The 27,228-nt window shown below is 39.3% G+C and overlaps 1 protein-coding gene and 1 long non-coding RNA gene across 4 annotated transcripts in view; one reads left to right on the top strand and one right to left on the bottom strand.

Moving 5' to 3' along the window:
- Window positions 1–27,228, top strand: part of VWF (von Willebrand factor) — a 145,581-nt gene that overhangs the window by 5,328 nt on the left and 113,025 nt on the right. For both annotated transcript variants that reach the window (XM_084508850.1, XM_084508851.1), the window contains exons 6-10: window positions 10,583–10,707; window positions 18,539–18,755; window positions 20,939–21,061; window positions 23,762–23,873; window positions 26,091–26,137. In XM_084508850.1, the coding sequence (XP_084364976.1) occupies window positions 10,583–10,707; window positions 18,539–18,755; window positions 20,939–21,061; window positions 23,762–23,873; window positions 26,091–26,137 (624 nt within the window). The remainder of the gene's footprint in view (window positions 1–10,582; window positions 10,708–18,538; window positions 18,756–20,938; window positions 21,062–23,761; window positions 23,874–26,090; window positions 26,138–27,228) is intronic.
- Window positions 4–26,801, bottom strand: LOC311431432. Of its 2 annotated transcripts, XR_014689424.1 has the most exons (4): window positions 26,712–26,801; window positions 26,260–26,308; window positions 3,367–3,394; window positions 4–536 (listed from the first exon to the last, which is right to left on the bottom strand). It is a non-coding gene; the product is annotated as an uncharacterized lncRNA (long non-coding RNA). The 2 variants fall into 2 exon arrangements; XR_014689423.1 differs by lacking the exon at window positions 3,367–3,394 and having other exon boundaries at window positions 26,231–26,308.

The raw sequence follows: 27,228 nt of genomic DNA, 5'->3' as shown, positions 1-27,228 counted from the left end.
ATGTTAAATTGATAATGTAAAGTATTTATTAAAAATTAAAGATATAGAAAATAGAGACAGACAAAGTAACTTGGAGAATAACCTGGCACTGCTCTGGGGGTGTGCATTCCTGACACTTGGGGTTCATAAGCATGGATTCAACATACAAAAAGAGCTGATTTCAAAGTATCTTAAAATTATTGATCAGCCCTTCAGCACCGTAAATAATAAGAAAAAAACTCATCTTACAGAATTGCTTGTCAGGACTTGAAAACTTCAATGTCTGAATGTGTTGATATATGAAGTTCACATCTTTTTCTTGGGACAGCATAAAGGGGGCAAGACTACTATAAACAATAAAAGCAGCAAAGGAGACTGTATTGCCTTGGACTGTTCAAATATATGATACTCCAGACTGCTGCTCATGTTTAAATGTTTCTTGCTGTATTTATTTAACATGCCTGAAGATTTATCCTCCCTTTTATAAAAACAGTGCTTTCCCAACTGCAGATTTCTGAACATAATGAAGTCCATGGCAGGGTTACTTGTTGGAAGAGCTGAAAAACAGAGAAGACAATAAGAACATGAATAGCTATTGCATAGTTATAGCTATTGAATAGTTATTGCATGAAGATCCTGACTTCTGTAATGTGTGGACACACAAATCTGTGCTTTTAGCCTAAAGAATAGACCCATATCTCAGCAAATCTGAAAGTTTTCCACTCTGATACAATAGACCTTTCATTTTAGCTGATCTAGAAGGAATTAAAATTGATTATGGTTGAATTTGTTGTATCAGTGAGAGACATCACCACTCCCACGCATTGTTTATTCCCTTGGCAGCTCTGCTGGCAGGGTGTCTGATATGAGCTCCTCTTAATAGGCTCCAAGTAAAATCAGCTTTTTATTAATTCAGTCATTTTTTAAGCTGCTGAAACTAACTTCCAGATGAGGGGCAACCCAAACAGCTGGGAGAGGTAAACTCTTTAGAGAAGGATCAAGAAAGAATATTGGTAACATATATAACAGTTTACTTTTTTTTTTTTTTTTTTTTTTTCCCACTGCATTTTTTATTTGCTCTCCTTTTAGCTTGATTAGTTCTCATAAAGGTCAACCCAACCCAGGATGTGAACTTGATATAATGACTTAATGAACTGAGGGCACAGAAGGGTTATCTTAAGGTTGTCTGCAGACTGAGCCTGGCCATTTCAATGTGTCCATAGCTTCCTGTTAAAATCTGGGCATATCTAGCCTATCAGATTGGGCCCTCAATTCCAATACATTAAATGTATTTCTGCATGGGATTTGTATTGACAATAAATACAATAATATCTGTGAGCCCCAGAATAAAATGTATTGTAAGTACAATGCACAAAGGAAAGACTAACGTGAAGATTATAGGATGTCATCTGGGAAACCATTGGGGAGCACTATGCAGGTCTGTATGTCAGAAATAAAGGAAGAGAGATGATGGTAGATATTATGGATTGGGTATTTAGGCTACAGCCAAGGAGCTTGCTGGATAGCTGAGGTGTATTAAAAACCATCCTCAAGGTTTTTTAGCTGGGCAAGCAATTCAAGATATCCTAGCCTTCAAACTGATTACCATTCCAGCTTAAATGAAAGCTAGCTACTGGCTAGTAGTTCTTTCCTGGTAGAAGGGGAGCTTGTAAGAGCTGCTGATTGGAAAAACCTGCTGATTTGGAAAGAGCTGCTAGTGGAAAGAGGACTGAAACTGAAATGTTTTTTTCTGTCTCTCACAGACTGTAGATCACGCAGTTTAAAAGCTAATGCAGTAGTTTCATATAATTTCTGCATTTGCCAGCAGAGGAGGGAACTTGTGTGGTTTGATGACCCATTCCTAGGGATTGTTTGTGGCATCAGACAACCACATCCCAAATTTGTGCTCAGAAGTCAGAATCACGGACAGAATCTACACCATAAGCTCTGTTCTTTCTGGAGTGTCAGTTTTTGTCACAGTTTAAACAGAATGGCAATGCTTATGTTGAAAACAAATGAGAACACAGATTTACAATATTTTAGATACAAGTAGACCCTCTAATTTAACTACACTGGCCACTTTTGCTCAGGAAAATAATTAGTTTGGTTTTACATGGCTTGCTCTCGTCAAAGTGGATTATGATGTAGAATTTTGTTAATTTATATTTGGATTATGTTGAAGTGGTTGTGAAATAAGAGGGAAATTGTATTTTTGGACATTACCATATACTGAAAGTAAAGAAAGGTGGCATGAAGGAAAGTCCATTTAAACTTAGTGATGAGTGTGTGATTATTTTTGTTTTGTTGATATATTTATACTCATGTTATATAATCTCGCTAATTATGTGCTGTTGTCTTGGCACTTTCATGACTCCTCAGTGTTTTGGTATGGAAGTCGAGAACTGGTAGTCTGATTAGAGAATAACACATATCACTTTTCTGTATAGTTTTGATGCTCTCTTAATGAGCTCCTGGAGGTCTGAGTGATGTGACTCAAGCTATGATACTTTAACAAGTTAACATTGTATTGGTAAGACCCAGCTATGAAGGTAGTGGCTTTTCGCAGTAACTGTTGAAGCTTAAGAAAAAAGTGTATGCATCATGTTTCATAACTGTAGACACAGACTCTCATTCAGACAGAGGATGCACTGCTGAGTTGTTTACATTGATTTTGGTAGTTACTAAACTAATTCATCCTGTGGAGAAGTACTCATGTCCTGTTGAGACTTACAAATAAGGTTGTATTATATGTGGTTGCTTGTCTATTGGGCATGGAAGTAGAAAAAAGCCATCTGCCCCTTGGGAATTTGTTCTCACACTTCAAGCATAACTAAAATATAAAAGGAAAACTCTTGTGAGGTTTCCAGTCTTTTTTTCTCCCTTTCTTTCTCTCTTTGTTTTCCTTCTTTCATTCATTCATTCATTATTTTTTTATCTCTATATCCTAATGAAGGAAATAATTTCTCCTCTACTTTCTTCCTGCCAGCTAACCTCTGTTCGTTTATAAACATCCTGTGAATGCTTCCAAGACTTGGTTAAATTAAACAAGCTCAATTTTTCCGATGTGATTGTGTACTTCTATGTGGTTGCCAGTTGCCAGTTTTGCTTATATCATAATTATGAAGTTGAGTCCATTTTAGATGCTCAGATGTTTGGAAGCCTTCAAGCCATGGCATTTGAATGTCACAAGATCACTGACAGGAGCATTTTACAATTAGGGATCCAAAACAACAACTAGAAGAGATAACTTAATACTACTGAGGAAATTTGACACAACATAGACAAAAGTCGATCCTGAAATCTCATCAGGTCATGTTCACATGAAAAAATGACCAAAAGAGACCTTGCAGTATATTTGTAGTCATAAATTTGTGGGCACACTCTTACCTTGCAACAAATGTAAGGGAATTTCTTCCTAGAAAGAAGAAAGAAGAAGAGAGAAGCTGTAGTTCAAACTCACAGAGTTTTTTTTTGTGTGTGTGTGCCTGTGGCCTCAGTCTTTGCCAAGTACTCTTATCATTGAGATAAGAGTCTTAAAGTGTTATTGTTGTGATAGCATGATAGGTCATGATTATAGTTTATTTGTGCATAGCACCTCATTTGAGACCGACAGTGGGATCTATCATTTCATCATTTGTGCATGTAACACACTCTTAGTATTATGAAAAAACAAAAAAGCAAAGAAAACAACAACAGAACCAAATCAATCTATTATACTTCTTTAGGCACTGGCAGGAAGCATGTTTCTGGAAATATATCTCCAAATCACAAAGACATTAATGATAAAACAACATCCATGGCTAATGCTAGATGCAGGTTTGATATTCCGAGCTTGCTCCAACTGAGTCTGAAACTGTCAGGCAAGACATTCCAGACTTTTTTGCTGCTGAAATACAGAATATATGATGCCACTAGAGAGTAAATATAGGTTACATAGTTTGAAGCAGACAGTGTAGTACAGGAAAAATCTGATCTTTCAGGTAGTTTTCTGTCCTGCAGTAGAATAAACACACATGAATGAATATACAACTTCCCTGTGTGCAGTACATTGTATATTCGTAGTACCTCAGCTTATAAAGCATATTCCAAACCTGTAGTGATGTTGCTACAAATTTTATAATTTTATATATATATACAGGTAAATATAAGTAAAACTTTGAGTAAAAAAAGTAAAGTTTGGGATCTTGACATTTTAAAAGATAGAGGTAAATTGATTTTAGGCAAGTTTAAAGTTTTTATTTGACCTAAGCAAATAATTTCATTTTATTTCTTGCATTTTAATTTGAAAGCAAAATGGATAGATTCACAAAGGAATTAAGCTGTCATTTGCAAGCAGAACTGGTGAAGGAAGAATCACAGAATCACAGAATTGTAGGTGTTGGAAGGGACCTCAAGAGATCATCAGGTCCAACCCCCCTGCCAAAGCAGGTTCCCTAGAGCAGGTTGCCCAGGTAGGCATCCAGATGGGTCTTGAATAACTCCAGAGAAGGAGACTGCACAACCTCCCTGGGCAGCCTGTTCCAGTGCTCCACCCTTACCATGCCTGTTCCAGTCCACCCTTACCATGAAGAAATTCTTTCGCATGTTTGTGCAGAGCTTCCTGTGATCCATTTTGTGGCCATTGCCCCTTGTCCTGTCCCCACAAACCACTGAAAAGAGGTTGGCCAAATCCCTCTGTCTCCCATACTTAAGGTATTTATAAACATTGATAAGATCCCCTCTCAGTCTTCTTTTGTACAGAATGCTTGCACAGTAACATTGTTTATTATATGGCATTTATCTGAGGTAACAGAAACTGGTATTCATAACCCCCTCTGCTTTATTTAGAGTTGTGATTCAAAGTTAGGTGTTTTTGTTGTGAAGAGTGTGTCTTAATCACTGGGTTTTGGAACTGGCTTTTTTACTCTTGTGCTAAAACTGTTCCAGTTCATAATCCTAATTTAATATATAAACCCTTGTTGTAGGGTTTGTGTGTGTGTGTTTTTGTTTGTTTGTTTGCTCGCCTTTCTCCTCCAAAGAGACAGAGACACGAGGGCAGCAATTAGATTGCTAATCCAATAAATTGAGCATTTGTGACCAGCCTCTGGTTGCCCTGACTGCTGCTGTGATGGTTGGCACATGTCTCTCTCCTGGGTCATGTTAGTAGAGTTATCAAAGTGTGGGACACTTCTGGGACATGCAAAGAAGGTGAGATCTGGGTTGTACTTTAACAGCTACTACCTGAACCCATTTTGTATCCTCCAAAAAGACTGCGCACTAACTAGCTGCCTTGGGTTCTCAGCTGGTGAGCCACAAGTTCTCATGCTGGTATCAGACCTCACACCAGGCACTAGTTATTGAAGTACTTGGGTTTTGATCCAACTTTGTTTTCATTACATTTTGTGACACTATCATTTTATTCTCTCTCTTTTTTTTTTTTTTTTTTTTTTTTTCCTTAAACAAACTTCTTTCAAAATGTACACAAAACAAATGCCTTAGAAAAACCGTACCCGGGCTATATAGAGGATTTCTGTGTGTAGGGCTCTGATGACTCCTAGTTAGGCTTTGTTTTTTTCACGAACTTGTCTATTTACAGAAAGAAGGAAAATTGAACATGAAAGGAACAGAAGCAAAACAAAACTCTGAGCCTACCAGATGAAGAGAATGTGCATCATAAATGCTCAGAGGGGGGATGGGAATAAGCAACGGGGAGCAGGGCAGAGAGAGACATGCAAAAAGTTTGCATCCCAGATACTGTGTCAGGAATCAATCAAGAATCAGGACAGGCTGAAATCAAACTATGAGCCTCTTGTTAGCTGAGGGGAAGACTACACAACTAAGCTAAAAGGCCTTTTAAAATAAAAAGTCACTTTGTTCATCATCAAAAAGGGAAAGGCAGCCTCTGCAGAGAGTACGGTAGCTGTTCTGTATGATGGTTGCGTAGTGACAGAACAGGCAGCTGAACTGCCTGGCTGCTCTGTTAATAGTATCACTTGTGCACTTAGGAAATTAACAGGGGTTTTAGGCTGTTCTTGTGTTGTCCCCTTCACTGTCTTTCCTCTCCTACACCCTCATGCCCTTCAGCAGAACAAAGCATAGGTTTCAGAAGAAAGGCATCAGCAGTGGTGGGCAACTGCTATTCCCTCTGCCCGTTGCACTCAGACACTCTGGGGACAGTTCGCCCTCCCCACTTTTCTTCCTGAAGCCTCATAATATAGAGAATTACCACACTCATTAATAGGGCATATAACATGTATGGTTTGAAGAGTCCTTTCCAAAGAAACCTTCTGCTGAAATAGTTTAATTCCATGACCCAAATTTGTTCGGTAGGTCAGTGGTCACAGAGTCACTTCATAGCTTCAGCTTAAAGCTCTTGTGATGGTCAGTGAAACTTCCATGTCTAGTTGCTACTCTGAGAAAAATGGGTATACATTTTCCTCCATGTGTTATATATGGATAAAATTGCATTTATATGAATAGATATACTTAGAGCTCCGTTCTTGTGGTTAATCAGACATTGCTTACCCAGTTAGATTATAATTTTGGGGAGCAAGGCAATACCTTTTTTTTGTATTTGGAAAGCATCTTATAGCTTGCACTCTGCTTCTCCCTGGGGACTGGACAACAATTTTTGAATGAAAGATCCTCTTAAAGAGAGTAGCTCTCTCAGGCTGGTGAGAAGATTGGAGTGCTGGTGGCTCAGTGGGTATTCTAGTAAGAATTTCTTAGAATTTCTAAGAATATTGTAAAATGTAAATATAAAATTTATTTATATTTTCTGATACAGTTATGAAGTTAGTTATTAACAGAGTGGGCATGGTCTGCTGTAAATATCTGCTGATGGGATTCCACACAGTGTCCTTCATCCTTCTTCCAGTAAGAACTGAGACTAATAGATTTGAGGTTGGGAAGCAAACCTTGTTAGTAGTAAGCCTGTCACTACGTGCTTAGCAAACTAGGTTGAGCAGTACTTACTTTTCATGAGTCTCTCTCCTTTATTCCATTTTCCTTCCTGCTTTCTTTTCACCTTTCTAGGATTACATCTTACTGTGTATTTGTAAAACTGCTAGTTCAATGAAAATGCAAGTACTCTTCAAATACAGGTTCTACCTATCTCATATTAGTGTAAGTAATAAGTAGTGATATTTAGTATCTTTAGTGACTGTGTTACTTATAGTTGAGTACAAAGTTTCCGGGGAAAAGCAGGCTGGCAAACATGCATGTAACACTCTTGTTTTAAAGTTGAATGACTATATAGCCCTTTATCATAGAACCATAGAATGGCTTGGTGTGCTGGAAAGGACCTTAAGGATCATCTAATTCCAGCCCAGCTGCCTTGGGCAGGGACCCCTTCCACTAGACCAGGTTGATCAAAGCCCTATGCAACCTGGCCTTGAACACTTCCAGGGATGGAGCATCCACAACTTCTCTGGGCAACATGTGCCAGTGCCTCACCACCCTCTGAGTAAAGAATTTCTTGCTAATGTCTAATCTAAATCTATCCTTCTGTAGTTTAAAACCAGTACTCCTTGTTCTTTCACTACAATCCCTGACAAAGAGTCCGTCACCTGTTCTCCTGTAGGTACTGTAAGGCTGCTAGAAGGTGTCCCCAGAGCCTTCTTTTCTCCAGGATGAACAACCCCAACTCCCTCAGCCTGTCTTAACAGGAGAGGTGCTCCAGCCCCTTGATCATATTCATAGTCCTCTTCTGGACTCGTTCTCATAGGTCCATGTCCTTCTTATGTTGGAGGCCCCAGAGCTGAACGCAGTACACCAGGTGGGGTCTAACAAGAGCTGAGTAGAGGTGAGAATCACCTCCCTCTACCTGCTGGCCACTCTTCATTTGATGCAGCCCAGGATAAGCTGGCTTTCTGGGCTGCAAGTGCACGTTGCCATCTCACATTGAGCGTTTCATCAACCCAAACCTACAAGTTCTTCTTCTTAGGGCTGCTCTTAATCCATTCTTTGCCCAGCCTATATTTGTGCTTGGGATTACCCTGTCCCAGGTGCAGGACCTTGCCCTTGGCCTTGTTGAACCTCATGAGATTCTCACAGGCCTACCTCTCAAGCCTGTCCAGGTCCCTCTGGATGGCATGTTGGCCCCACCACACAGGTTGGTGTCATCGGCAGAGTTGCTGAGGGTGCAATCAATTTCACTGTCTATCTCACAGGCAAAGATGTTAAATAGTGCTGGTCCCAGTACTGACCCCTGAGGAACACCACTTGATATTGATTTCCACTTGAGCATTGAGCTATTGACCACAACTCTTTGAGTATGACCATCCAGCTACTTCATTACCCAATGAGTGGCCCATCTGTCAAATCCATGACCCTCCAATTTAGAGACAAGGATATCATGTGGGATATCCATTGCCATAAATCACTTAATGCTAGACTGGGCCAATTACAAGAAAAATGCACTGTTGAATCAGATCAGTTTTTTACTATCATATGTTGAGGAGGCTTACCTCGGGCAAGACCTTGAGCTGTTGAGCACACCCAAATCCATCATGAATTGCCTGTCCTAGAACAGCTTGTAGCTTAATTTGAGGGCCCAAGTACTTTACAAGGAAGAAAAACTGCTCTGGCAAGTTGTTGGCAAGTCCCTTACTCCAGTGGACTACTCTGCTATTATACAGAAAGGCACTGGCAACAAGAGGTTTGAACAGCAGGGTCCAAAGGGGGAAAAAAAAAGGTTTTAAATGATTTATTATTTTTAAACAATTTTACTTTAAAGTATTAATCAGAGTACAGTAAAATGATTAAAATGGTGTAATACAATTGCTGCCTAAAAGAAGTACGTAAGAGGTGTAACTCCAAGCACCACAGAAAAATTAAACAGGTGAACAGCATTTGTGTTGGTTTTTTTTTTTTCTTTTCTTTCCTTCCTTCCTTCCTTCCTTCCTTCCTTCCTTCCTTCCTTCCTTCCTTCCTTCCTTCCTTCCTTCCTTCCTTCCTTCCTTCCTTCCTTCCTTCCTTCCTTCCTTCCTTTCCTTTCCTTTCCTTTCCTTTCCTTTCCTTTCCTTTCCTTTCCTTTCCTTTCCTTTCCTTTCCTTTCCTTTCCTTTCCTTTCCTTTCCTTTCCTTTCCTTTCCTTTCCTTTCCTTTCCTTTCCTTTCCTTTCCTTTCCTTTCCTTTCCTTTCCTTTCCTTTCCTTTCCTTTCCTTTCCTTTCCTTTCCTTTCCTTTCCTTTCCTTTCCTTTCCTTTCCTTTCCTTTCCTTTCCTTTCTCTCCTTTTCCCTCCTTTTCTCTCCTTTTCTTTTCTTTTCTCTCCTTTTCTTTTCTTTTCTCTCCTTTTCTTTTCTTTTCTCTCCTTTTCTTTTCTTTTCTCTCCTTTTCTTTTCTTTTCTTTTCTCTCCTTTTCTTTTCTTTTCTTTTCTCTCCTTTTCTCTCCTTTTCTTTTCTTTTCTTTTCTTTTCTTTTCTTTTCTTTTCTTTTCTTTTCTTTTCTTTTCTTTTCTTTTCTTTTCTTTTCTTTTCTTTTCTTTTCTTTTCTTTTCTTTTCTCTTTTCTTTTCTTTTCTTTTCTTTTCTTTTCTTTTCTTTTCTTTTCTTTTCTTTTCTTTTCTTTTCTTTTCTTTTCTTTTCTTTTCTTTTCTTTTCTTTTCTTTTCTTTTCTCTCCTTTTCTTTTCTTTTCTTTTCTTTTCTTTTCTCTCCTTTTCTTTTCTTTTCTTTTCTTTTCTCTCCTTTTCTTTTCTTTTCTCTCCTTTTCTTTTCTTTTCTCTCCTTTTCTTTTCTTTTCTCTCCTTTTCTTTTCTTTTCTCTCCTTTTCTTTTCTTTTCTCTCCTTTTCTTTTCTTTTCTTTTCTTTTCTCTCCTTTTCTTTTCTCTCCTTTTCTTTTCTTTTCTCTCCTTTTCTTTTCTTTTCTCTCCTTTTCTTTTCTTTTCTCTCCTTTTCTTTTCTTTTCTTTTCTTTTCTTTTCTTTTCTTTTCTTTTCTTTTCTTTTCTTTTCTTTTCTTTTCTTTTCTTTTCTTTTCTTTTCTTTTCTTTTCTTTTCTTTTCTTTTCTTTTCTTTTCTTTTCTTTTCTTTTCTCTCCTTTTCTCTCCTTTTCTTTTCTTTTCTTTTCTCTCCTTTTCTTTTCTTTTCTTTTTTCTTTTCTTTTCTTTTCTTTTCTTTTCTTTTCTTTTCTTTTCTTTTCTTTTCTTTTCTTTTCTTTTCTTTTCTTTTCTTTTCTTTTCTTTTCTTTTCTTTTCTTTTCTTTTCTTTTCTTTTTTCTTTTCATTGTGTGTATGCTTTTCCTCTCTAATCTCTACTGTCTTGTTGACAACTTTTAAATAGTAGGAAAATGTCTAGGCACGTCTAAGTTTCTGCCAAATATGTCTAACCAATGAATATCATCTAGTGTGTTCATAGAAATGTGGGAGCTGCTGGGAGCTGCCTTCTGCAAGCTTTGTTCTGTCCTGCTCAGGGAGGGAATTTAGAAACATACCATGCAGGAGTCGATCCAGATCAGTGAAGGTGGCTTTTCTACAGTCAATCTATTTGGAGTAGAAATTCTTTCAACGATACAGTTCTGGTTTTAAAAACATCCTTCACCAGCCCCTCATATTGATCATATCCACTAATGACCGCTTGTTTCTCAAAACCCTAAACAGCTATGTGCTTCTCCTCTTCTTGATTCACAGGGACCCTTGCGGGAAACAGCTATGATTTTGCAAACTCCTGGGCTTTGCGCAGTGAAAATAAGTGGTGCAAGAGGGTCCAGACTCCAAGCAGCATGTGCAACATTTCATCTGATATTGCAGAGAAGGTTGGTGCCACAAGACCCCATTCCAGTTTCAGTCCCTCACTACCTGAAGGTAGCTTGTCTGCTCTTTGGTAGAGGAACACAATTGTTCCCCGAGTCCTGCACCTGACACGATCCTCCCTCAGCAAATGGTTGGGATGCAAGGTGCAGGAGATGCCTGGTTTGGGTTCCTGAGAAGTAAAGTGGTCTACATTAGCTATACAGAGCACTACTTTTGCCCCCACACTGCAAACAGGTGCTGCAAAATGCAGGGATCAGTGCGCAGCTCCCCGCTTAGCCTGGCAGGAACACGCTTGGGAAGCATGTGGTGCAGCAAGAGGTGTCAGGGGTGGTGCATCCCATGCTGGGTGCTCTCCATAATGCTGGGTACAGGATGTAGCTGCATGTGTTGTTGTTCAGCTAGGAAGTGTGTGACCACCCTGCAGACTAGGCTTCCAAGTGCTGTGAATAGCTGACCCGAGAGGTTGCATGTTGTGACCCATGTCTTATTTACATGCAGTGTTGCAAAAGGAACAGTTTACTCACTAGTTAGTGAATGCAGTTTTAACTCTTCTACTGCATCTTGCCTGTGAGTATTCTTTCTAAAGTAGTAGTACATGTTGCTCCCCAAACCTGCTGAGAAAAAGTCCCCAATCTAACACACAAACCCCAAACAGATAAGCAAAGAAACAAACAGCTCATTAGAGCCTGAAGCATGAGTTCCTGCCAAAGAAACTCCAACATTACTTGGGAAAGGAGTATTTAAGTGGTGCCTTCGAATTTAGGCAAGTAACAAGCCCTGTTATCCTGGGAGCAGGAAAGCATAGCCTCTGACATCTCTTTAGGCACCACCACCACAAATAGTATTTGTGCATGTGTTAAAGCTCATATACAGGGATGGCAACACACAAGGCAGATGCTTCAGCCAGGCTGTTTTTGACAGAGATATTCTCTGTAGCTGTTGTGCTGGCTGTGTGCCACCAGGCTATTTCTCCTGCCAGGAGGAGTAGGTTTCTTCAGATATGCATATAGATAGTAGCTCAGATTTGTTAAAGAAACACAGGACAGCATCAATCTACATCAACCTATTTATTTTCTTATTTAAAAGTATAAACGTGTTCCTTGTTTACTTTAGACACAGGGCAGACACACAGATATGGCCACCAGCTCAGGGAGGAAAATGTCTTTGAGTATGTACTGACTGCATGTGATATTACAGGTTATGACAGTCATGGTAAACTGAACTTTCATTCATTGAGGGTTTGCATCTGATCTCAGGTACACTGTGTAAATCAGAATGACTCTGTGGGTGCTACAATTAGAGTTATACCAGAGTAACTGGATCAAAATTTAGCTTTTACTATCTTGCTATGCAAGTCCCATAGACTGATACTTTTTAAACTAGGCTCAAATAATTTCTCAGGAGTAGTAGTGCTTCTTGGAACATATTTGTTCTACATTTACTTCTAATATTGGTTTTCTACTACTTGGAATAAGCTAATGAAGGCTGGGATAAGCTTGTAAACTTCTGACTACTTCCACTAAGCTTTTGAGAGGGGATATTTATGGTAGACATGTTCTGAAATTCAGCAAAGCATGCTCATACCCCTAAGCACAATAGCTTTGTGGTCTGCAAAACTGTCTGAGGAACTAGAGCAATGATTGCAGGGTCGAGATCTTCAGTGCATGCTTCTTGCTGGAACTGTGCCTGTATGTGCAGAGTTTCTGTCAGGTTCTGGACTGATTAAACACCTGAGGTGAGTAATGGTGTATGATGCCTGGCACCTCTTTAGCTACACCTGTTTGATACTCAAAGGTCATAACTTCAGTGATGGGTTTCAACATGGCTGAGATGTCTTCAGACAGACAGAACTGAGTTTTAAAGCTGGCCACAGCTCAAGAGCAGAGTTGGCTCTTGTGACTGGTTGTGGCTGCTGGAATTTTATCTATTTGGACAAGTTTAACTTGTAGAAAATCCAAGGGAGGCCATGGAGTGGCATGTGGGATGAAATGCAGGATGAAGTCCTGCCTGGAGAGTAGACTGCAATTGGTGTGAGTTTTGTACAGACCACATTAAATATTGATGCTTTTTTGGACAAAGTTTGCTTTCGCACACAAAAAAAAATAAATTAACTTGATGAAATTATCTCCTGTCTTGTGTGAGTTCATGAGCTCACAGCATTTAACATTGGCTTAATTTATTCACTGTACAAGAATAAACACAGAGCTATTAATAGCAGTCCAACCAAACAAGTGCTGCTAAAGAATGTGGAGCTTTCTAATAGCTTGCTTTGTTTGCTTGCTTCAGCTTTTGGAATGCAAATCTCCCCCGTCTCCCAGCCTCCCTCTGGGCCAGGCAGTCAGCTGTTAGGTAAGGGAAACAATAGCTCTGCTTCAGTCTGTTCCTCCTTCCCTGGCCCCCCACTCATTGCAGATCAGGCCTTTTCTTTGCCCTCTCTTCCCCTGCACAGCAGCCACTAAACCAGCATCCTTAGGGTGGTGGCTTCTGCTTCCCTTGAGAAATACGGTGAAACTGGAAAGCCACATTACTCCTATCCAGAGCCCAAACATTTGCAATGTTTTATAATCAAGCTTAGAAGAGTTTGGAGATGGTGAGCTTTGTGCTGTGTCTAATTCAGTTTCATTTTCTGAATCTACTTGAAAGCTGCACAGAGTTGATGGCTGACCAGGTGGAACTTTGTCAAGGAGCAGATTTGTTAATCTCTGTGCTGCCTGGTCCCATGGGTGGGTGCTCATGGTGACTAGGAGAACCTTGTGCCACATCGGAACCAGCTCTCAGCTGGGTGTCTTGTGGAAATACTGGTTGTTCTTTTCTGTGTGGAAGCCAGATAGAGCTGCTGGTGGTCCCGGCTCTTTAACTGGGTATGCTTCCTATCCTTTACAAGGTTTGTCCTTCCTGTTTTATTTTGTTCCAGTCCACTGGAGAGACAGGGCAATCTCCTGATGCCTACTTGTCTCTTCTTTCCTTGGAGCTTCTTTGCACTTGCATTCTGCACAATGCAGAATCACAGAAAAGGTGGGCAATTTAATGTTCTTTATTAAGAAAGTGCTCTTATTTTGTTTAAAGCTGCTGTGTATCAGCTGAGGGTCTGGAACTAGCTCACATTTTTACCCCACTGCTGCTCTGTGTCCCTCCCTGTTCTCCACCTCCAAAGCACATACACACTTACGTGTTTGACTACTGTTCTGCCCATAGATATGGTTTGTTTCCAGATATACATATTCCCTTCCTAGGGCTGTATTTAGTTTGCCATCTACATGGTGGAGATGCCTGCTATCTACCTTGTCTTGTGATCTAGAGAACATGTCAAACTGGGCAGTGTTGGAGGGAGGGAGCTACTGCCTCCCTACCACAAATGAGCTTCTCAGTTTTCTCTGATCCATTTTTTCCACCACATAGCTGTGATGATTTAGGCCATCTATTCCATGAAGTACTGCAATCTACTAACCTCTCAGATGTCCAACAGTATAGGCAACAAGGATCTCAAAGTATTAAACTGAGTGAAAAGTGTGTAACTGTTGTAATGAGTCAGTGTTGAAAACATAAACATGTTTTAAAGAATCAGTATTCTTTTATGCATTCTTAGTTGTTGCCTTAATTTTCTAGATTTCATCCCTATTGAAAATGATGTATGAAGGCCACAGTTCACTGTATTTTTCCTTTATTTATTTATTTGTTTACTTGTTTTTGTTAGAATACTATATCTATAGCATGTTAGTTGTGAAAGTGACTGTAGTTCAAAGGTGAAATTATAATTCAACTAATGTATACTTTTGCTACTCTTGCTGTAATTGATAGAAAATACACCCATATTCCATGGAGTACTTCCATGTGCAATAAAGAAACAACATTTATCCTCAAAGCTGAAAGCAAGTGAGAGAGGTCTGAGACTTTTGGATTATGATAATGATAGATCTCACAAGCAGGTCAGCAAATACATGGACATAAATTACTGCAATATACTTCAGGACTGAAAATGAAGCCCACTTTGTCCAGAATCTCATTTGTCTGCTCCTGAAATCTATATATCCTGTGAAGACAGACTGAGAGAGTTGGGGTAGTTCATCCTGAAGCAGAGAAGGCTCTGGGGACACCTTCTAGTGGCCTTACAGTGCTTTAAAAGGGCCTACAAGAAAGATGGGATGGGATTCTTTAGCGTGGAGTTTAATGATAGGACAAGGGGTAATGTCTTTAAACTAAAATAGGGTAGGTTTAGGTTAGACATTAGGAAGAAATTCTTTACTTGGAGTATACTGAGGCACTGGAACAGGTTGCCCTGTGAATGCTCCATCCCTGGAAGTGTTCAAGGCCAGGTTGGATGGGGCTTTGAACAACATGATCTAGTGAGTGGCATCCCTGCCCATGGCGTGTGTGTGTGTTGGAAATAGATATTTCTTAAGGTTCCTTCCAACCTGAAAAACTCTGTGATTCTATATTAGCTGAACCAGAATTTAAGGGTCTTCTGTCAGTTGTTAATATGTTTGTTCAAAGATATAACTACCATTTGATGTACTAAACATACTGGATTCAGATGCTCTTTTCTTGGAAAGATGAGAGGCTAAACTATTCTCCTTTAATAGGTGAAATAAAATAAGATAGTCTGAAAGATCATACCCAGCTATGGCACCAAAATATATCCTTCTTGGATGATATAAAGAAACCATGTACTATAAAATTAAAATTCAACAGAATGATAGGGTATCTCTGCTTTCTTTTGTTACTTTTTAGTTTTTAGTTCTTTACTGGCAATCACTAAAGAATAGACAAATGCAATTCATGCAGCAGCATAATACAATGCCATAGAAATTGGAAGAATGTATAAAATTCCACCTACAACTCTGTGTGGTGGGACTGGGGAATAAAGAAAGTCAGTAGGCTTGTGGTCAGTAGGACTTGCCAGTACAAGGACACTGCCAAGGCATTTAAAGAAACACTTAAAATAGAACTCATGCAGAAGTAAATGAAGTAATGTCAAGACCTTCAACTGTATTTCAAATACTGCAGTCGGTTCTGGTGGTTTTAATCTTACAGCCCTCTGCATTCTAAGCACTGTTTCAGGCTGAGGCTTTACTCCCTAGTCTGTTGGTTTTGGGCAGTTCCTTTTCTTGTGAAGCAGCTTTCAGGACTGTTATTCTGTAAGCAGGAACACTATAGCCATGGGTGAGATGGCTCTGGTCTCTCCACACAGGTGTACTGTCCCCTGACTAAAGAACTCTGTTAGTTCAGCTTGACCATTCAGTTTTAAAGAAAGGAGAGAAAATAAAAATAATTTGTAGAATTAATTAACCTGGAAGGGACCTCTGGAGGCCATCTGCTCCAAACCCCTAGTTGAAACAAGGCTGCCTTAGGTCAGGTTGCTCAGATCTTTCTCCAGTCACATTTTTATTATTTTCAAGGTTGAAGGTTTCACAGCCCCCATGAGCACCTGTTCCAGTGTTTGACCACCATCATAATGAAAATATTTTTTATCTTTTATATAGTGGGATTTTCCTGTATTTCAGCTGTCCATTAGTTTGTCATAATACATAGCTGAGATATATCTAAAATACAGGAAAATAAGATCTACAATTTCTTGTATAAAGTCAGTTGAAAATTTGAAGCAATTTGAATGGCAAGAAAGCCTTTAATCAGAGAAAATGAACTGCATGGTGATTTCTGGCATATATGACTTGTTTTCTTGACAAGCAGTTAAAAGGTCAGTCATTAGGTATGTTGCTGTTGAACAATAGAAATGAACACCATGGGGAAAAATAGTTTTAAAAGTTTTTGTTGTTGTTTTTAGTCTCATTTAGTGATATGTAGTGAACATGGTCCAAAAAGGTTGTTTTGGCTAGCTTTGTTGTCACCATGTTTTGCAGACTATACAGTCTAAATTCTATTGCAGCGTAACAGTTGAGGTTTATTACCTTTTTAGCAAGGTTATTAACTTATTAACACAGCCTGTGAGTAGGCTTATTGCATATGTCATCTTTCTATTGCATTTGACAGTATCTGTATCAGGGCTTTGGTCCAGGAGCTGCTGTACTGCTCATCCTCTGAGCAGCTCTCAGCTCACTTCTGATTACATCAGTTTCATCTTGAAACTCTGCTTTAATAGCTCTTTTGGCTGTTTGTATTTTTATCACTTCCAGCCCTGTGGCACTTTGTCAATTTTCTCATATTTCATGTAGTCTAAGAGTATTACCAACACTATTTATGCACTTCCTGCTCCCCACTTTGTAGTTATCATTCCAGCTCTCTCAGTATGTTGTCTGCTGTTTGGGCATCAGAAATATTTCAGGCTGGATCTGTTTTTCTGGAAGACAATCAGTGTTGCTTTTACATTCCCAGAGACCTTTCTCAGAAGGCTCAAGACCTCCTTATATATGCAATTATTCACCGAGCACTTTGTTAAACTCTGAATATATTTTCAATTTTCAATAGATCAGACATTCTGTTTGCTTTGTTTTCATAAGTCAGAAGTTCTGTCTCAGTTCAGGTATGTACTAAGTTGATCATCCAGACAAAACACCCTCCAGCAAGTAAAGTCTTTCCTACTCAGCGGTAGAAACCTTAGTACTCCTATTATGCAGGTATACCATATGCCATTTAGAGAAGGTATCTAGGCATCTGCTAAAGTCTGTGGGTTTTTTTTGCTCCCCATTTTTCACCTTCCACCTCACCTCACCCAACACTGGAAACAAGACAACCAGACTTTTTTTAAGCACAGGTATAAATCTATAACTTCTGTGTGCTGTCATCTCAGGTACTTGTCCTTACTGTGAAGGAACCAACTTAAGAACCTGTCATGTCATGTCTCTATGTAATGATAGGCCTGAAATATACAGCATGGTTACAAATATTTATATAAAACATTGATGGATAAGTAGAATAAAGTTCCACTTCAACTGTTTATGTTAGGGTTGTATCAGACATTGTTTTCCCACTTACCTAAGCATATTGTCATCCTTTCAGAAAGTTGCATTGAGGACCTCAGACTTATTGTGAGGACCTCAGACTTATTGAACTGTGACATAATGTAACCATAAGAGAAAATCTACTTGGGAATCTGCTTCACAAAATAAAGTGAACTCTCATTAGGTTGTGTTCCATTTACAGTTAATTCATACATAGCTTGTTGCCATCTGAAAAGGTAAGTTTTGGTACCTTCCTCGCCATCTCACTGTACAGTCCCATCCTTGTACTAGCTGTCACCATGCTGGTTTAACTTACTAGAAAAGCAGAAAATTTTGCTTTTTTTCTCTGGGTTATTTTTTTTTGCCATTTATCCGAGTTAAACTGACCTATCATGCATTGGACAAGCCAGCAGGAATGACAGGAATATGAGGTCAGAAGTAGAAAACAAATTTGATTCCTTGGATCCCAGTCAGACTTGGTCTTTCAGTGTGAAACTTGCTCTGTTCCCTCATTATCTGAAAGATGGTCTGTCTGGTCATTTTTCTTCTGAAGTACCTTAATTGTAAGTTCCTCTCTCTTGCTGTGCATGTGTTCCTGGTCCTCCAGACACCATTTGGTTCTTCACTGGACAGCAAGCAGTTCTTTGCTTTCCTGCATTTGATAACTGATTGACCAACATGTTTCTGTGTGAAGCCTCTCTTATATGACACTATGTTTTATGTTAATCAGTGTATTAATGTACTTCTGTTTATATACAGATGTAGTGAATAAATGGATGTAGTCCACTTTTAGCTATCGACTGCAGTGTTTATGTGTGACTAATAACCATGATGTTATTTAACAGTGGTGACAGTGTGTTTGGAAAAGCTTTTTCTTCCAAAGTTTATAGTAACTAAAATATTTTGTCCCCTATCCCTCCTTGCACTGGTCATGCAGGGTGTCATGGAAATCTGCCAGCTGCTAAGAACATCTTTGACCTTTTCCCGGTGCCACCATCTAGTGGATCCAGAGCCATACATCCATCTCTGTGAAGAAGACATTTGTGCTTGTACCCATAGCACAAACTGTCACTGCTCGGTGTTCCTTGATTATGCAAGAAACTGTGCTCATGAAGGAGTGATTTTGGATGGGTGGCCTGAAGAGAGCTTGTGCAGTAAGTTGATAGAATTATTCCTGAGCTGCTTACCTCAAATGAGATCATGACTGTCTTGCAGATTTATGTGCTGCAGGTAAGAGCAACAGTTGATTTTTTTTAGGATGTTGTTGCAGGTTGATTCGAGCAGGCAAGATAAATTTTAATGTTCCCATCACCACCATTTATCTGAAGTGCCTTTGCTCACTCCCACTTTCAGATCCCTGTCATTTACCTCTTTGCTAGAAGTTGTTGTCCTTAAGTGAGGATTGTTTAAACCACATATGAATTATAGAATCATAGAATCATTAAGGCTGGAAAAGACCTCCAAGATCATTTGGCCCAACCATCCCCTTTACCACCAATATTACTCACTAAACCATGTCCCTAAGTAAGAAAATCCCCATGAAGAACATTCTGAGCTGCTACATATTTATGTGATCACACAAAGCTACCAATTATGATGTTCAGGAATTATTTCACACTCAGTTCAGATGTGTGACTTTATCCAGCCTATACTTGTAAGACAGCATCTTCATGAAAGGCTCTCCTTAATGCTCCTGGGTAAAGAGAATTATTTAATCTTTTATTTGCTTGAAACAATTACATTGGAATTGGGATGATTCATAGTTTAGCCTTTTTTTTTTTCTAAGTCAGAGATCCTGATTGCATCTTGAAATGTTATCTTTATTAACCTAATTTTGCCAAGGTCAGAGGTCTTGATTGCATCTCCGCAAAGATTTTGCAAACAGAGAAGGATGTAGATTGACTGGGATGCCTCTATAGAGTAAAGATCACATTTGCACCCAACGTGCAGGAGTTCATATACCTGTATGCCTCCACAGGAGAACCCCAGTTAAATACACAAATACACAAATGAATTAATAAAAATCCTTTAATATCATATTCTCAATGATTTTTCTCATGCTTTCTATATCAGACAGGAAGGACAGTTTTCTCAAAATGTTTGTAAATTGATTTCCTGGGCAAACATGACAGATTTGTAATGACAGCACTTACAAGCCAAATTTCTTCTCTGGTAAAGTTACTCTGTTAATAGCCACCGCCGAAGAAAACACTATCTTCAGATTACAGTTAGGGCAGCAAGATATTGCCAACCACTTATTCAAGGAATTGTAAACCGAAGAAGACTCTTTCTTGAAGTAATTTGTTACCTTTATGTTGGGATATAAAAAGATCTAACTTGTTTCTTTGCTCAAGGTACAAACCAGAGGACACATTTTAGCTACAGCTTTCTGTAAGTCTGGCTAAATCCAGGAGAGAATGCATCTCTATTCCCAGAACTCATTTTTAACCCTTGACTTCAAAAACCACACTTTTTCCAAGCCAGGAAAGGGAGGTACTACCCATGTATGCTGCCATGGCAGGATCTTAATTTTCTATCATCCTTCATCACCTTTCACTATCATGCTGTCTCAATAAATGATGACAGTAATTGTATTGGAGGCATGAGATGTTGCTGTGTTGCAAGGACTGTAGTGCTGGGCACTAGTGAGCCACAAAGGGCAAGACTACTCCTTTGTTACCCTCCCACCTCCTTCATTACAGGATTTTCTGAGAAAGGGCAGGCTCTAATCTTTTCTGCCCACTGCATGCCCATGCAGTCTTGTGGGATATGCCTGTACATCAAAATGAAGGAATGGCTATAGTTTGTGCTTGCATAACAGCCTCGCCTAGATAACGTCAGCAGTAAAGATACTGCAGCATGGGTGTTAGCCTGTGCTAGCAGTTCGCAGGAAGAAGGGTGGGATTTCGGAGTCTTAACTGTCTCCCTGTTCTCTCTGGGAACATGAAACATCAGTGTAGTTTCCCAAATGAATGTAGTAACCGTGTACCTTAAAAGTACAGAACATGGTTGTTTATCCCAGCTACCCAGATATTATTGCAAAATTGTTCACCATGTTTGATTGTTCTTAACACACTTGGTTCTAGTTATTTAGACTTGATTTGTTAGATAATAAATTGGCTGTAACCCCTAAGTATTTACTAGGCAACCTAACTGAAAAATCAAGCTGAAAATCTAGTGTTCCTTAAATGTTTTTGCTTCTGAAAAAGAAATCATTGATTAGAGGGGATATGACCTTTTTGGTGTCTCTGTGGCCCAGGCTTTGATAATTAAGGGAATTTATTTATTTAAAAGTTATTGAGGAATTTGCATTTCTAATTTCTTGTAATTGTTTCAGGGCCAAGATGTCCAGTTGGCATGGAGTATAAGGAATGTGTATCTCCTTGTGCCAAAACCTGCCAGAGTCTGAATATCAATGAAGTGTGTCACGGACAATGTGTTGATGGCTGCAGCTGCCCTGGTAATTTATTTACAGAGCTGTTTACAGAGAAACATTTGGCAGTGGTGTTACCTATTTTATTAGAAGAAGGAAAGCAGTGTCTTCTCTTAAATTTTCCCAAAATCAGAAACACTTCTCTTTTCTGGGACCATGCCCTAGAATAAACCAGTTTCTATACTGCCTGTATGCTCACTCTATGAAAAGGCCATTTTTTAGAGCCAACTAAAAAGTAAATGTTTCTGTGAACATCAGCACCTTCTAGTATTCTAGGACTACTTTTCTTTCTTGCTGAGGGACTACTTACCACTGACATGTCTAGATTCCTTCTCAGTTGCTTTTGGCTAGAAGCTGTCTTCCTCTAGAAGCTAGAGGAAAAAAGAATGGAGAATATACCGAAGACATTTCTTATAGAAAAACAAAACATGTAGAATTTGTGCTATATTTCCAAAGATCTTCAGGATTTTATATGAATGATTTTGCTTGTTATTGAATCCTTTCAGAGGATCCTGATCAGAGGAGATCTGAGTGGCTTAAAGGAAGCAGCCCAACCACAACTTTTTTTTATTTTTTATTTTTTTTATGGTCTTCCTCCTCTGCTTAGTGTACTTAACATGAGTGCAGGCAGAGGGTTTGATTCCTGTCTGAAAAGATCCTTATGGTCCTTTTTCTAGCTTTTATTATTTTTTTGAATAGGAATTTCTCTACATTTCACACTTCAAATCCGGACTTTATGTGAATGTACAGAGGTATTTACTGTCCCTCTGCACTAAGATACTAAATGTAACTGAGGTTTACTGAGCATGTAGTTTGATTTCCAAAACAAGGCAGTGATGATGATGTAAACCTTGTTTTAGGAGTCATTAATGCATTCTAAAACATTTCCAGTCATTCAAAGCTTGGCAGTTGCCCATTTAGCTGATGGTCTCTTGTGCATTGGATGTTTAAAGCTGTCCTTCTGTGGAAGAACTTGAGTATGTGTACAGGGACGCTGGCAGGTGATAGAATTAGGCACAGGAGCTTATTTTGTTGTGTAGCAGCTAGCTATTAGATCTGTACAGTCCTGGGACTGTCGGGAAAAGCTGAAGGTGTTGAATCCACCAGCTGCATAAGGTCCCTGGCTATTCTTTCTTTGGTGTCTGCTCTGGTCAGTTCAGCACAGGAAAGGTATAAAGGGACAGAAACTGAGAGGCACAGAGACAGGAGCTCAACAGAATGGGTATTACATGAGAAACCTGTACATTACCGGAAGGAACTGAATGATAAGAAATAAGAATCAGCAGTTCAATATTTTTACTGTTACTTGGTGCACAGTCTACAAGAAATAAATTATGTTTGAGTTTAATAGAAAGTGAGGAGGATCTCGCAGATCAATAGAGAAAATTGGGATATAGGATGATTATTATACCTTCTCTTAGCTTCTTTCCAGTTCTCCAAGAGTAAAAATGATCTGTTCCATGTATGTGTCTTTTTTACTTACCGCAGCACACAGTTATTTTAATAGCAGTAAATAGAATTACTATTGCCAGGAAAAAACATGGACAGTCTGTTTTCTTTTGCTCTCTGGAGAGCCTTAAATGCTCAGATCTTGTTTAAATATTTCTCAGTGGAAGGATTTTCTCTACAGTAAATATCCTTCCAGGAAACACTACAGCAAGAATGGGAGAAAAGGGACTTACCTGTGTGTCACTGTCAGTGGTAAATGCTGCTGCTAGGGAAAAGGGCCAAAATTTCTACAGGTGTTTGGAAGGATTCCCTCAAAGAGAAGGAAAAGGAGTTTTTAGCAGTCAAAATGTTTTGTTATAGCAGCTCTTTTTTGAACAGAGGAGTATCAACTACCTATCAACATGTGGATCTGAGAGAAAGAAACTACTTGCTACTGCTAGCTTATGATGCAATCTCAGGCAAGTCTTTATAACTGATATGTGCTTCCAATTATCTTTGTAAGATAGACTATATATAGAATAGGTAATTATAGTTGTGTAATATGGAAACCTCAGAAACTGGATACAAGTTAGGAAATTAGCCTTCTCACTTTGCTTCTGCAGAAGTTGAAAAGAGAAACCAGATCTCCACATCATAATGCTGCTTTCTCTCTGACCCTGACTTGTGACACAGTGCCTTCCCAGTATTTGTTGTTCAAGACAGCTGAAAGCACACTGCCTGCATAGGTTTCTTCTATTGCTTAGTCCCTGTCTGCTGGATTCTTGTTGCTCAACTTTGCTCCTTCATTCCCTACTTTGTTTTTCTTCTTTTCTGTCCTCATATAACAAATGCAAAACCTGTCTAGGCACTCTTTACTTCAGTCAGTTCTTGTTAGCTCTAGGGTTTATGATCTGCACTATTTCTAAGTACATATATTTTTTGAACAAGTTTCTAGATTAGCACAGATCAAGCTTTATTGTGCTCCCCAGATTTGACTCCTATATGTTCCAATATACAGGAGTCCTATATATATATACTGACTCAGGGACTGACTAAGCAAAGGGCTTTTCTGGGAGTACCAGAAATGTGCCATTCAGCACATCTGAAGGAGAGGCAGCACTGGAAGAAAAGTAGACACCAGCAGTTACCTTTGTAATTGCTCTCTGTGCAGCTATGTATAATAATGTATATGAGGTCTTGCCAAAGTATATGAAGAACCAGAAAATGTAATCATATTTATGTTTCTGTCCATGTGTGTGTGTTGTATGTGCATGTGCTGTTGTTACCTGATCTATCCAGAGGGAAAGCTCCTTGACGGTGAACACTGCATTGAAAGCTCTGACTGCTCCTGCATCCACTCTGGAAGACATTATCCTCCTGGGTTCACCATCTCCCGGGACTGCAACTCATGGTAAAGTCAGTGTTGCTGTGGTATGGTTGCTGTTGTTCTAGGGTACTGCACACATTTTTGGTGACTGTTTTAGATGATCTATCTAGATCTCTCTCTCTGTCTCTTCTTAAAAATACTTATTTACATTGGCAAAGGACCTGATCTCTTATTGGAAACACCATCCCCTTCCAAGAAGTGAGCTGTTCACAAATACAAAATCAGCTTTGCCTTTAAAGGGATATTTGGCCTGACAGAACAATGTGAGGGTCATACTCCCTCAAACAGTAGAGAACTACCTGTTTCCTGTGGATAAGACAGACTGGCAGGTTCCCATGTCTGGTTGGTGTCAGCAGTGGTGTCTTTGTTTCAACTTCCTACATGTATTTGACCTCTAAAACCGGTTTCTTTCCAAGAAGAGTTAGCTCAGGCACGTCCTTGAAACTTCTCACAAAGCTAATGGATCTTCCCAGCTGCATGGCTCACAATTTTTCTTTCACTCACAAATGCCATTCTGAAGAGGAAGGCTAGCTGCCTAAAGAAAGGAAGGGGAATGAGTAATGTATTCTTGATCTGGTATATGTAAGTGTGAATGTATTTATGTAAGGAGTTCAGACAACACCGAGCACAGATGTTTCCAATTAGACCAAAGAAGAGGGACTAAGTCAGAGCCACCATATGCAGAAGAAAAATGGTGTATGTGTCATCACTATTAACCAGAAGTTTTTCATTACTGGCGCCATGTATCACAGAATATGAACCATAATCATGACATTAGCATTTTATCTTTTTTTCTGGAACTGTTTGCAGCTCTGAGCTTGGCCACATTGTTCAACCATAGTGTTTTTGAGAGGTTAATGCTGCCTGATAGACTGCATTGTTAGAAAATATTTCCTGTTATTCAGATTTGATAATGCTGTGGAGAATTGTTTGGACCTGATGATCTTAGAGGTCTTTTCCAACCTCAGTGATTCTGTGATTCTATGAATATTGTTCCATCAATTCAGCATTCACCATCCTGAGTAAACTGACTACCCACAAGTGGTTTTCAAGGGCTGGAATAATTAAAGAAATAAAAGAAGTCTAGCATCTCTTGAAAAATTATTTCAGCTGGAGATTCTAGGATTGACCAGCTTGACATGACAGATCCAAGAATGACAGCAATCTCGATGACTGTCAGTGCCTGTTACTGGTTACTGGTAGCACCTCTGGGGATGGCACTAAATCCACCACTCAAAGACATTAAACCAGAAAAAACTCTTTGCAGAGAAAGGGAAACTGAGCAAGAGAAGCTTAAGTCAGCAGTGTACAGTTACAGTGATAAAGGTCTGCATGAGCAGAAGTCTAGCCAGCTGGCAAAGGACAAGGCTTATTGCCTTTTGGGTCAAACTGATGAGGCCATGCCTGGAGTAGTGTGGCCAGTGCTGGTCAGTACTGGTGTAATGGCCACTGCAAGAGGAAGGTTGACAAACGGGAGATAGTCTAGTGGAGGACTCTGGAAATGACTGGGGAAGAGAAGCATGAGGAGAAGCAAAGGGATCTAGATTTGTTTAAAGGCTAATGGGGGAAACTTTCACTACCTAAAGGGGGGTTGTAAGGAAGACAGGGACAAAATCTTCTCAGAGGCAAACAGAAAAGGAGCAAAAAGTGATGGACATGAGTTGAGACAATGGAAATTCCATTTAGACATTAGAAATAAATATTCCCTTGGGACGGTGTAGCACTGAGACAGCTGCCCAGAAGAGCCATTCTGGATATTTCTGAAATCAAATGGGCAAGGTCCTAAGCCACCTCATTTACCTTTGAAGTTTCCTTCCTTGAACTGGGGGTTGTAGGTATTATTTCCACAGGTTCTTTTTTTTTTTTTTTTTTCTTTTTTCTTTTTTTTTTTTCCCCTCTAAAATTCCGTCATAGTAATAGACATATCTTGAGATTTGCATTTAAAACTAATTCCACATCAGTGGAATATAGTTGTAAACTATTAAACGTTTTTGGAAAAAAATAAGTTCTTTAATTTTTCAACCATTCCAGCTCATATTGTCAGCAGTTGCTGTCAAATGATGGTAGAAGAGATCAGGAGGATGGATATATTAAGAAACAAGATTATGGGAGATTGAAAGTATGCTGGGGGCTGGTCTAATTTCCCTAAAACAGGGGCCATATTTCATTTATTTGGGAAAAGCTTGCAACAGAAGATATGAATTCACATATTCTTGCATAACTTATAATTATGTTTCCTAGCATTTGTCGACGTGGCATCTGGATCTGCAGCAATGGGGAATGCCCAGGTATGTTGGACCTATTGTTTTTAGGTTTTGATGTGTAAGTAAATATTGTCTACATCCCTCCCATTTACACCCAACGTACATTTTTTTTTCCACACAAACAGTGAATTTGTCTTTATTCTTACCTGCATACTCCAATGCAAGCCACGTGGTATTATATTTCAGATGTTCTCCCTGTGAGACAAAACAGATGTTGTACTGTATGTTTAGCAATTAAAATTCCTGTTTAGTAACAAAATTGGTTCCTCTTTTGATTACTTTACCAAAATATAAGGGTCTGTATGATCAGAGGAACAGATTTCAGGTAGAGGAACACTGTTGGGCTGCTTTGTGCAGGTAGCCAACTTTCTAAACCAGTATGTTTTTACTGATGTTATAACTTGAAGTACTGGGAGTAGATTGGGTAACTCCTGATTCCCCTTGGATTTTGGCCCCAAAGGTCACCTTACAGGTGAAGGATCTCTAGCCTCTAGGAGAAGGTGGATGACCTTCCTTCCACAGGTGGTGTCAGACAGGAGGGGCAAATCTGTAGATATTGTTGCTCCCAAAGTTCTTGTTCACCGCCTCCCAAACTCACCAGTACATGTGGCTACTGTCTCAGCTTTTGCCTCCATGGTCAATGTGACTTTTTGTTCTGTGCATTGTCCAGCAAAGTGTCTCCTTCCTTGTTTCCTCCTGGCAGGTCTGTGGCCAGTCCTCTGACTCAGTTCCTGTACTATGCTCAGCCACAGAAAGGCCTGCTTGACCTGAAACAACATCTGTCTCTGCTTGTGTTGTGTGTTGGAGTCTGCAGCGAGAGAGCACAGATCTTTATCTTGCTCTTCCTCATTGCTTTTGTGACCTGAGAGTTGAAGGACTGAGAAGGAGACCAGGGTTGGAAAAAGGAGAGCAGATAGGCTGTTATGCACATAATGTGGTGCATTATTGTTTTCTTTAGGTCTCCATGTCTAGTAGCTAACTGACTGTATAGTTGATTAGAGTAACACTTGTTTTACCTTTGTCTAAACTTATTCTAACAGAAAGTGTGGTTTTAAAATTTATTTTTATTTTTGTATTTACCAAGCTACCCTCCAAACAGATGGGGGATGACAAAT

The sequence above is a fragment of the Aythya ferina genome (assembly GCF_964211825.1).
Source record: "Aythya ferina genome assembly, chromosome: 1".
Lineage (NCBI taxonomy): Eukaryota > Metazoa > Chordata > Aves > Anseriformes > Anatidae > Aythya > Aythya ferina.
This window is presented reverse-complemented; position numbering and strand designations above follow the sequence as displayed.